This window comes from Microcaecilia unicolor, chromosome 7 (assembly GCF_901765095.1).
Source record: "Microcaecilia unicolor chromosome 7, aMicUni1.1, whole genome shotgun sequence".
NCBI lineage: Eukaryota > Metazoa > Chordata > Amphibia > Gymnophiona > Siphonopidae > Microcaecilia > Microcaecilia unicolor.
The window spans coordinates 25,012,116-25,024,565 of NC_044037.1; the positions used below are offsets into that span (position 1 = coordinate 25,012,116).

The following is a 12,450-nucleotide window of genomic DNA, read 5'->3' on the forward strand; positions in this document are numbered from 1 at the left end:
CACCCAGGCCAGCACACTTCCAGAGTGGAGGAGTAGCAGTGGGTTGAGAACATGGGGAACTGGGTTCAATTCCCACTACAGCTCCTGGTGACTCTGGGCAAATCACTTAACCCTCCATTGCACCAGCTAAAATACAGAGGTTGTGAGCCCACTAGGGGCAAATACCTGCATATAATAACCGTGAATCACTTTGATTGTACCACAGAAAGGCAGTATATCAAATCCCATAACCCCTTGTGCCTGGGTGAGAGTTAATAGGGTTCCTACTCTCACCCCATACAGAAAAGCATTCATAGGAGTAGCCTAATTGTTAGTGGAGCAGGCTTTGAACCTGGGTTCAATTCCCACTTAACCCTCCATTGCCCCAGGTACAAAAAAAACTTAGGGCCCCTTTTACAAAGGCATGCTAAAAATAAGAGTACGCTTAACGCTAGAAACGCATATATTCCTATGGGCGACTCTAGCATTTAGCGCGTACTAAAAATGCTAGCGTGCCTTTGTAAAAGACCGCCTTAGATTGTGAGCCCTCTAGGAATAGAAAAGTACCTGCATATAATGTGTACAGCAGTGCGCATGTCTAGTAGCGCTATAGAAATGATTAGTAGTAATGGTAGTAGGAGAGACCCTACTTCTACAGCCTAATTACTACTACTACTACTACTACTATTTAGCATTTCTATAGCGCTACAAGGCGTACGCAGCGCTGCACAAACATAGAAGAAAGACAGTCCCTGCTCAAAGAGCTTACAATCTAATAGACAAAAAATAAATAAAGTAAGCAAATCAAATCAATTAATGTGAACGGGAAGGAAGAGAGGAGGGTAGGTGGAGGCGAGTGGTTACAAGTGGTTATGAGTCAAAAGCAATGTTAAAGAGGTGGGCTTTCAGTCTAGATTTAAAGGTGGCCAAGGATGGGGCAAGACGTAGGGGCTCAGGAAGTTTATTCCAGGCGTAGGGTGCAGTGAGACAGAAGGCGCGAAGTCTGGAGTTGGCAGTAATGGAGAAGGGAACAGATAAGAAGGATTTATCCATGGAGCGGAGTGCACGGGAAGGGGTGTAGGGAAGGACAAGTGTGGAGAGATACTGGGGAGCAGCAGAGTGAGTACATTTATAGGTTAGTAGAAGAAGTTTGAACAGGATGCGAAAACGGATAGGGAGCCAGTGAAGGGTCTTGAGGAGAGGGGTAGTATGAGTAAAGCGACCCTGGCGGAAGATGAGACGGGCAGCAGAGTTTTGAACCGACTGGAGAGGGGAGAGGTGACTAAGTGGGAGGCCAGCAAGAAGCAGATTGCAGTAGTCTAAACGAGAGGTGACAAGGGTGTGGATGAGGGTTTTGGTAGAGTGCTCGGAAAGAAAGGGGCGGATTTTACGGATTTTGTAAAGAAAGAAACGACAGGTCTTGGCAATCTGCTGGATATGAGCAGAGAAGGAGAGAGAAGAGTCAAAGATGACCCCAAGGTTTTGAGCTGAGGAGACAGGGAGAATGAGAGAGCCATCAACAGAAATAGAAAATGGGGGGAGCGGGGAGGTGGGTTTGGGGGGGAAAATGAGAAGCTCGGTTTTGGACATATTTAATTTCAGGTGGCGTTGAGACATCCAGACAGCAATGTCAGACAAGCACGCTGAAACTTTGGTTTGGATGCAAGGTGAGATATCAGGGGTAGAAAGGTAGATTTGGGAGTCATCAGCATAGAGATGGTAGGAAAAGCCATGGGATGAGATTAATGAACCAAGTGAAGAAGTGTAAATAGAAAAGAGGAGGGGACCAAGAACATTAATTTTAAAAAAAGTCCATGTTAACTCATTTAAAAGATCATTACTATTAGAAATAACTTTACAAAGCTTAGTTGAATCTGCCATACTGGGACTGGACAAGCTATTTACAGGATTTTAGATTTGGCCACCACATTATTTTTGGTGAATGTTTACATTGCAGAAGTCATGTGTACACCTGATAAGGGAAATTGTTTATAGCACACATCTGGAGCTGCAGGCCATAGCAGTTTTAAAAGGTTTCTCCTTTGGAACTGCCTTTGAAGAGTGTTGATGTAGGTAGAAAACAAGGCCCTGCATAAAGCACTATTCTACATTGTAAACCTGACTATTCCAGACTTGGCCAATGTCAGCAGCTCTCATGCAGAAACTTGGTACTGAAGGCCTCTTGGACAATGCGGAGACATCCAGTCTGACAAAGGCAAGACAACCGTCCACAACAACAACTTGTGTTTACTGTACTCGGGACAGAACAAGAACATACAGAACAATGAGGACCTGGTTCTTAGGCCCAATTACACAACACTGGAGAACATCATGACATCATGTTCCGGTCAACCTGGCACCAAGACCCAGGGAGAGGGTATAAAATTCCCTTCCTTGATGCTGTTATCAGCTAGCTGTTATCCAATGGGGCCAAGATAACTGCCACCAGCTGGCTCCAAGCTGGCCACATGATGAAGGCTCGTTAATCTGTGGCATCACTTTCCTGCTTACTCTTGCCCGGCTAGGAAGAGTTTACCTGCTGCCTGAGTTCTTGATCGTGGGCCATCATCAGTTCCTGACTACTACGGATCCAGAGGTCGTGAGTGCCATCATCTTATCAGGTTCAGTTGCTCTTACATAATCTACTGTCTCTGAATATATCTGCCATTGCTGTCAGTACTGTCTAATAAACAGCTATTTTTAAAATAACATCTGAGCCTTGTGTCTGTTACTCTCAGCATTTTTAATTTAGAACTGTTATGAATTAGATTGCGAGTCGATCTAGTATCCCAGAACGCTAATTTGTTTCTTTATGCTTCTCACTCTTTGCTAGACCTCTCCTAAGGCCTGATAAAATATTATTTGTCCCCACATTAAGATACACAGAGGATATTACACGTATTGCTGCTTCCTAGGTTCACCTTATTTTTCAGTAACTACGGACTCCTGACGAAGGCAATGATTGCCTTTATTTCACAATAAAGGACTGTTTTATTTGGATCACCTGTTCCATTTGTTTGGTTGTTCCCACTCTTTTTTTTTTTTTTGCCTCTGTATTTTATAAAAATATGTAAATCATGGTTCTGCCCAAACTCTGACCCCCAAACACACCAACACCAAAGTTGCATAAAAGTAGAAAGATTCTTCTCACCGTGTGTAGTTTTATATAGGGGTGATTTTTATTAAATAAAGGCTTTCCAAACATACGTGCCTCTGTATACATTAAAATGCCTCTTATAAGGTTACCCCCAGTATCCTATATAATAAAACTCACCCTCAACATTCTGAGGACACTGACGTCAGTGTCACTTCCTGCGGGCACTTCCTTCGGGTTCGAAGGGTTCGTGGTGGTGAAGCCACCGAAATCACTGTGTCTGGGCCCCGCCCTCGCGTCAAACGTGATGACGTCGAGGGCGGAGCAATGGTGTCAAAGATCAGGGCGGAGCAATGGCGTCAGTGGATGAAGGTGGCGTGCGTTGATGAGGTGCGGAGCAATGGCGGTGAGTGGCTTCACAACGCTAAAGGGGTGGGTAGGGAGGGGGGTTCGGCAGGAAAACCTTGCTAGCGCCCACCCGTTTCATTTGCTCCAGAAACGGGCATGTTTTACTAGTGTCCAAATAAAATAAATATCACAAGGATATAGACCAAATCAAAAAGGAAAAAAAAACTATTAAGGCAAACAGCTTTTAAGGGTTTTTTTTATTGCAAACTAATGACAATACTGCAATGTACAATAAAAGTTAAGATATACAATTTCAAACAAACCATACATGAAATACAAAATGCACACATGCACTATAAATTGAGAGATTGAAATTTGGAGTTCATTAGAACTTAAAGCTAATTTTGAAATCTTAAGCAAGCAATAAAACAAATGTTCACAGTTTGAGATTTTATTGTATTCAAACTGTCCTAACTTTATGCGGCTCCTCAGCCAGTTAGCATACTGAAAATCTCTGCTAACCGGCTAGATTTCCGCACTCTTAACTCCACCCCTCAACTGCCTACAAACTAGCCATTTTCAGCATGGACAATTAGAGGGGGTATTCAGCGGCCTCTCTTGGCTGTTTATATCACTTTGACTATCAACCTCTTTGTTACTAAAAAGAAGAAGTAGTTGTATGGATGGCATTATTGGGCTTTACGTGTTATTTCTAGGACTGGAGTTAAGATTTTAGCACCTACGGGGGACTGGAGTGCCCTGGAGCTCAGCAAGTTGAAGGAGTCTCCGATGGAGACTGGAAAGCTGGGGTGGGGTGTTGAGCCAGAGTGTCATGGTGGGGCTTTTTTGAAGATGGCCCTATAGTAAATGGGAGCTGGCTTGGTGGGTACTTGGTGCCTTCAAAATTGCAACCTGGGCAGTTCCTCATGGTGCCTCATTATTTTTATACCTGTTGTCATACAGCAATGTTTCTCAACCAGTCTGATTTTCAGTAATCCCCAATGAATATGCATGAGATAAGTTTGCATACATTGGAGACTCTATATGTGCAAATTGATCTTCATATTCACTGGAGATAACTTCACACCTTGACTGGCTGCGGAATCCCTAGGGCAAATTTAGAAAACCATGCCTTGCTACCAGTTAGAGGCTGGCAGAAAAAGCCCCACTAAAACAGGGTAACTGATTAGACACCACAGTTGATGGTTAAAGAAAAAAAAGGGAAGGAAAGGGATTTAAGATTTAGCTCATGCTTTTTTCATTTGTGGCTCAAGGCAAGTGACTTTCAAGTATAGTGAGTATTTTCCTACTCCCTGAGAGCTTACATAAGTTTGTACCTGAGGCAATGGAGGGTTAAGAATGAAGGGCTTGACAAGTCCAGCATGCAAAGTAACCATGGCATCTAGAAATATACTCTGTCACTGTCTAGAACTGGAGCTTCCTTCTCCTTTGTACCATGTGACTCTCAGTGATTTTGAGTTACGCCATGAAGGAACTACTTTGAGATCCCAAGACCAATGCAGTAGTGCCTGTACTGCACAGGTCAAATTCACTTAGAGCCATGCAGTGTAAAGGAGATAGAAGCTCAGGCTTTAGCAAACCACAAGATAAGGGACAAGGTTAGGAGGACAGACTGGCTAGCTTGAACAGCGGTTGGGGAGGGAAGGGAAGAGTGAATAACTAGTTGAGAGGAGGGTTGAGGAGCTAGCTTCCTGTGTAGTGAGAGTAGTAGGAGTGATGAGGCATGGTAAATAGGAGATTCAGAGTGGGAGGGGTGGTTAACTAGCTGGAGAAGTAGCTGACTAGCTTTCTGGGCGGTCAGAACTAGCTAAGGAGAGGATGGCAAGCTAGATAGGATGTATGGGGTGACTGGCTAACTGGTGCAGTGGCTGAAGGTGGCTGGCTATATGAAGAGGTTGGATGGGGGAAAATTGGTGGGGAAGAGAGAGAGATAATAGCGATATTGGATTGTAACATGAGAAAGCCAGAACAAGACTTGGTGACAACAGGGTGGAGAGATGAGAGAGGCAGAGGGGTGAGGGGCTGCTAGCTTTGTAATTCTGCCCATACCCTGCAGCAGCACATTAAGGACCTGATTGATTTACTAAGCTTTCTTTCCCCTTAGACCTAGAATGGGAAAACAGCCTTAGTAAATCAGACCCTAAGGAGCACTGGTAGGCCTCAGGAGAGATCTCTAACCCTGCTTTTCAACACAGATGGAGATGACCCGGGTGGGGGAGGTCTTAGCCACTGGCTCCAAAGTTTATGGGCTGACTTCAGGATTTCAAAAAAATTGGTCGAGGCCTGACTTAATGTACAGCAACTAGATCATGCCAGTAGTAATTCAGGTGCAATACATTTGTTGCTGACACATTTCAGTACTGTTGAGTTGTTATCTCTTGAACAAAGAGAGCCCAGAATGGGTTGTTTTTTTTTAAAAGTATAGAATGGGGAAACCCCTTGATGAATCAAGTCTACAGGGCCCATGAAACTGATCCCATTTGGCTTTCAATTACTACCTGGAAACTTTAACCCTCTTTAGGTCTTTGTAGAGGGGCTTCCCCTTCTCTATCCCACTAGAGAAGAATTCCCCAACTCTTTCCTTGCATTATTACGCAGTCCATTGTGCATGGCTAGTGGTAACATTGGTGTAGGAGGATTACATGATTCAATGGAAGAACATTTTCTCAAGTAGATTTTGGCAGATGAAGCCTGTTACATTGAACACAGGATTCCTGAAAAAATACCACATATTCAGAATGGTACAATTTTAAAGATGGATGGTAGAGTGCATTATTACAATAGCTGATGCTTGTTTTCCATTTCCAAGGCACATTCATTTCAGTCAAGTCTATATGACAAGAAAATCCCCCAAAAATGTACATTTTGACATGTAACGTAAGTCTTTCATTCAATATAAAACTGATCCTTAAAATAATTAATGGTATTTGGTCTGAAACATAATGTTCAGGAATGATTTGTACGTAGGTAATCATTAGTCACTCTTCCACCTGAAGAAAAATACAAAAATGTTAGAAACTGACCATTCATACAAAAATTACATACCGAAAGCTTAATGCTGAATTAATAGACCATCCACAAATGTAACGGGCATACTCGCATCAGGCCTGATAGGTTTAGATTGAGATGTAATCATTCATCATTTCAAATCTGACCTCAACTGAGTTTTAATCAGAGGCAGTAGATATTTCCCTATCTCATAAGGTCTACAATCTAGGAGGATAATGGTTTTGCACCTCAAAATGGGAAATTGCCTGCAGTATTTGTAACAGTGTGTACTATTCCCTGTTTTGGCATATGAAGCCAGGTTTGCAAAGTTTCCTATAAAAACAGTAACATTTCATCTGCACATCAAATTTTATGTAAATCCATACTTAATGAGTGATTCAAAATTATGCAAAACAGCAGATTAACTATTAAAGAGTACGCAAAACTATGCATGAAATTTGCTTCACAGCCAAAATTTGGCAAAAAAAGAAAATTAAACATCAAAACGTTGTAATTAAGTTTTTTTGAAAAAATTCTTATAATAAAATCTCATGCGCCATACTTCTGTCTAGCATCTTTATATGCCTAGAAAAATAATTTGTGAAATTCACTATAGTACTCTCTAAAGCAAACTTAGCACATACGCCTACTATTGTGTACCTGAATCAGTAGAAGTTAAAGTGATTTATCTAAAGAGCATCAGATTGGAATCTGAACCCTTACTTTGTTGGTTCTCAGTCCACCGACCGAACCACTAAGCTACCGCTCCACTCCATTTCAATGACCTCAGCCACGGTTCCTCTAAGCTGAGTGGGAGTCCTCCACCTACTAGTGGGAGGGGGGTGCTATTTCACTATCACATTTCCAATAGCTAGGGATGGGCAAACTCTGCAGGACTCCAGGGAACCTGCTTGTCCTTAGCTATTGAAAACACAGTATTGAGGCACCATCCCCCACCTGCAGCAATGCGGTTGAAGGACTCCCACTCAGTTTAGAGGGAACAGTGACCACCAGCTATGCTACCTAGTCAGAGGACATCTTATTATGGAGGCATTTTGAAAACCAAAGTTCTCCTCTATAGGGTTTATAGTGCTCAATGATGAACAAGCCATATGTTGATTGTTATAGAGGATGAATCTAACTACTGCAAGTGACCACAGACCTCAACATGTATCAACGTACTCAAAATACCATAGGCACGATCTTTGCTTTTAGACTTGGTAGACTTGGTAGAGGCTATTATCAAAAACAAAATTACAGAGCACATCCAAGGACATGGATTACTGAGACCAAGTCAGCACGACTTTTGTGTGGGGAAATCTTGCCTGACCAATTTACTTCAATTCTTTGAAGGAGTAAACAAACATGTGAACAAAGGGGAGCCGGTTGATATTGTGTATCTGGATTTTCAAAAGGCGTTTTACAAGGTACCTCATGAAAGGCTACAGAGGAAATTGGAGGGTCATGGGATAGGAGGAAATGTCCTATTGTGGATTAAAAACTGGCCGAAAGATAGGAAACAGAGTGGGGTTAAATGGGCAGTATTCACAATGGAGAAGGGTAGTTAGTGGGGTTCCTCAGAGGTCTGTGCTAGGACCGCTGCTTTTTAATTTATTTATAAATGATTTAGAGATGGGAGTAACTAGCGAGGTAATTAACTCGCAACAGGATTGTGAAAAATTACAGAAGGACCTTACGAGCCTGTGAGACTGGGCGGCTAAATCGCAGATGACGTTCAATGTGAGCAAGTGCAAGGTGATGCATGTGGGAAAAAAGAGCCCGAATTATAGCTACGTCATGCAAGGTTCCACGTTAGGAGTTACGGACCAAGAAAGGGATCTGGGTGTCATTGTCGATAATACACTGAAACCTTCTACTCAGTGTGCTGCTGTGGCTAGGAAAGCGAATACAATGTTGGGTATAATTAGGAAAGGTATGGAAAACAGGTGTGAGGATGTTATAATGCCGTTGTATTGCTCCATGGTGCGACCGCACCTTGAGTATTGTGTTCAATTCTGGTCGCCGTATCTCAAGAAAGATATAGTAGAATTGGAAAAGGTGCAGCGAAGGGCGACTAAAATGATAGCGGGGGATGGGACGACTTCCCTATGAAGAAAGACTAAGGAGGCTAGGGCTTTTCAGCTTGGAGAAGAGACGGCTGAGGGGAGACATGATAGAGGTATATAAAATAATGAGTGGAGTGGAACAGGTGGATGTGAAGCATCTGTTCACGCTTTCCAAAAATACTAGGACTAGGGGGCATGTGATGAAACTACAATGTAGTAAATTTAAAACAAATCAGAGAAACTTTTTCTTCACCCCCAACGCATAATTAAACTCTGGAATTCGTTGCCGGAGAATGTGGTGAAGGCAGTTAGCTTAGCAGAGTTTAAAAGGGTGTTAGACGGTTTCCTAAAGGACAAGTCCATAAACCACTACTAAATGGACTTGGGAAAAATCCACAATTCCAGGAATAACATGTATAGAATGTTTGTACGTTTGGGAAGCTCACCAGGTGCCCTTGGCCGGGATTGGCCGCTGTCATGGACAGGATGCTGGGCTCAATGGACCCTTGGTCTTTTCCCAGTGTGGCATTACTTATGTACTAATGTACTTTTGTCACATGTGACAACAGATCTCCAGAACAGATCACATCTATTCTACATCCATTTTTTACACTGCACTGGCACGATAAGAGGTACTGGAACAGTTAGCCATTCACTATGAAAACAGGTGATGTTTTTGTTTTTCATCAATACATTAGATAGCTTTGACATCAAAGTATGTTGCTATGTTCTTTGAAGTAGTGCAGGAATCTAGAATCTGCAGGTTTCCCATTGTGTACTTGAGTTTCTAGCTGTTTCGATTCTCTATATTTTAGATTTCACACACGAATAGCAATATGTGCAATGTTTTTATCTTGCTTAAATTATTGGTTGTCTCAATATTTACACATTGTTTTATCATGTTTTCCTTCTGTCTGCAGAGGCATGATATAGAGCAATCTGATTACTTATCGATTTAGAGCCATGCAATGGTCTTTTGATCATCATAGTTGCCCTTATACAGTCACCAGTACCATTTTGAACCTGGTGGGGACAGGAGTGAATGGGGATTGCTCCTGCCCCAACCTCACCAGACCCCAGTGATTTGCCCGAGCAGGCTCTACAGGAGGTGGGGAAATTGGGGGAAAAGGAAGAGCACAGGGGGAATCTGTCATTTCAAGGGGGTGCCATCTGGGAGGGACCTGAGGGCACTACACATGTATTTTGGGGAACTGCTTAAACCACATCCCCTAAAAATGAGCTACTTGAATAAGCAGCGGCTTTCTAAAGTCACTCCTTGAACATGTATGAAATCTACACTTGTAAATGTTGCTATAAGGGAGGCAGTTCTATAACAAGGCCTCTACTTAGGTGGCCTAATAACGAAGGGAGTGAACCTATTCTATGAGGCCACTTGTGTGTACAAGCGTCTGTATAGAACACTGGTGAAACCCAGCATCAGCACACCGAAATGTAGGCATGAACATTTACTACAGATTAGTGGTTTTCATGAATGTTGGCACCTAAATGTGACATTCATGCACACAACAGTATTCTGTACGGTGCCCGTGTAAATGTCAGTCCGGTCTATGGCCCGCCCACGCTCCTTCCCCATGAACACCCCTCTAAAAGCTACTCACTCCAGATTACTGATAGTTGTTTTCCAACTTCTGCATGGTAGTTGGTTTCTTTGGTTTATATTACCATTTCATGGATATGCAAATTATGACCTGTTTTGGATTGGCGGTTTAGGCGAAACACAGCCCGTGTCTAGTCCCTTGAATAGAAATGTGCTCTTCAATGAATGTTATTTGAGCAGTTTTCAATAAAGGACCCTTTTGAAGGCTTTTTTGGATGGTTGCTGTTCTTTTGGTCATCTCCATTGTTTTGCTGTTGCCAAGAAAATTAGCAGACATTAAACAAAATAAACAGCACACTCTTTCTTTCGATAATTATCACCCTCCCCCCCTTATTCACATATAGTAACTCCTAGAAGCTAGTCACAGAGGTGTTGTTAGTCCAACAGAAAATTCTCACTTACAACCCATTTGTAATGTCTACAGCATCTCTACAAATATGAGTATAGTAACAGGATGGCCACAAAGTTTTGCTGTAACAGGAAGACATAAGCTGCTGGCAACCTAATTCATGCTCATCACTCCATGGGCATGGTCAGAAATTTCACACAATGGAGGTCAGAAGGTCTAGTTTTCCAATCCTAAATAATGTGATCTACTACAATAATAAAAACAAATGGTCTACACATTCCACTTCTGATTTTGGAATGCGGAACAAACACCGAGAAACGAGATATAGGATAACATGAAGACTCGCCTAAACCTATAAACGGGAACAAAAATCTCATTTGTCATCTAAGTTCTGGCATTTAATATACATTTGTACATGAAAATACAGCACAGTGAAAGTCCATTAGCTTTAGGGTCCTGAAGTTTCGCACGACGTACCTTGTACATTCTTTGACACGGAGTCTCTGTCTACTGGGTAAAGTAGAGGTGTTGCAATGCCCTGGTCGGGTTTCTTGAACGCAGAAAGCAGGTTTTTTACTTTACGGAACAGTCTTCTCTGAACCCCAGGTGCAGTCTAAAAATTAAGAGAAACATTAATCAGTATAACATGGATAAATTCTATCTATATCTCTAAAATAAATGGTTGTTATAACCTCAGACCTGCATTAGACATAGGATATTATTGGGAAGGGGAGGGTTGTCTCATACTCTTAAAAACAACATATGGCTCTCTACCACCACCTTGTGAGCTACTTGCATTTTCTTGCTGGGAAAATTCCTAATTTCTTGACCTTTTTTCCATTATTTTTGTATTGTAACAGAATGTAATTTAAGGACATAGTTATCAACATGAGCTACTGTTAAGATATATCATTTTACCACTAACTTGTACTCTTTTAACCCAGGTCCTGTTTTATAGAATGAGACCTAGTTATTAATACCCGGGGTTAACAGTAAGATAACATGTCTTAATAGTAGCCCACATTAATTCTCCCCCCCCCCCCCCAATAGTTAAAGAAAAAAGAAATGCCTCTAGAAATTGAAATCACTGCTATATGTTATACAAGTGAGCCCAGTACAGGGCAATCAAGCCATTGTGACATCACTGATGAGGTTGGCTCTTAGGCATTTTTATTTTCCCTCGAGGCGCGCCAGCGTTGAAGCCAAGGCAGCAGGCTCAGCTCGGTTCCAGCCTTCGTTCCGTTCCTTCGCATCATGGCTACGCCCTCACCTGACGTATTTCCTGTTTGCGCGAGGGAGGAGCCATGATGTGAAGGAACGGAACGAAGGCTGGAACCATTATCCTCCTAGGTGTGAGGGGGGGGTGATTTCAATTTCTAGAGCTGAGCCTGCTGCCTTCGCTTCAACGCTGGTGCGCCTCGAGGGAAAATAAAAATTTTAAAGGCAGGGCGGCGGCACAAGAAGGAAACCAGGGCTACTATTGGCAGAGCTGCAGAGGGCAGACGGAAGATGGACAAGCGGGTGAGCAGAGGCGAGCCGGCTCGCACGGGCCAACAACCGGCTCGCAAGATGCCAGTAAATTTAACAACCTGCTTATGCGAGCCGGCTCCAGTACACCACTGCAGTACCTACATAACTAAATGGATTAATTTAGGACTGTCTTCGAAGGGAGGGAGGGAGGGACAGGGATGGAAATCAGGATCGGAGAGGGGGAATAGGCAAGTACTTTGGAGTCAATGGAGGTCCTGGCTGAATATCAGCCGGGGCTCGGAAATATCTGGCACCCTGTGCAATTTGACTGAGCACCAGATAGTCAATGACGATGCCCAGACATGGGGCTAATAAAAGATGACTGTTGCATGCTGAATATTGACCTAAACATTCTTTTCAATTTGTAGGCACTGTAGAGATGATGATCCATGTGAGTATTTCTGAATGGTTTACCAAATTGTGAATGATAACACACTACATCAGATCATCTTCAAGC

General features: G+C 42.7%; 1 protein-coding gene across 1 annotated transcript in view; it reads right to left on the bottom strand.

The window, feature by feature from the left end:
- Positions 1–3,660: 3,660 nt before the first annotated feature.
- The window catches only part of SH2D1A (SH2 domain containing 1A), a 59,159-nt gene continuing 50,369 nt past the window's right edge, over positions 3,661–12,450 (bottom strand). Inside the window, exons 3-4 of the mRNA XM_030209467.1 lie at positions 10,941–11,076; positions 3,661–6,432 (exon numbers count right to left, since the gene is read on the bottom strand). Of these exons, the coding sequence (XP_030065327.1) occupies positions 6,389–6,432; positions 10,941–11,076 (180 nt within the window). The 3' untranslated portion in view covers positions 3,661–6,388. The remainder of the gene's footprint in view (positions 6,433–10,940; positions 11,077–12,450) is intronic.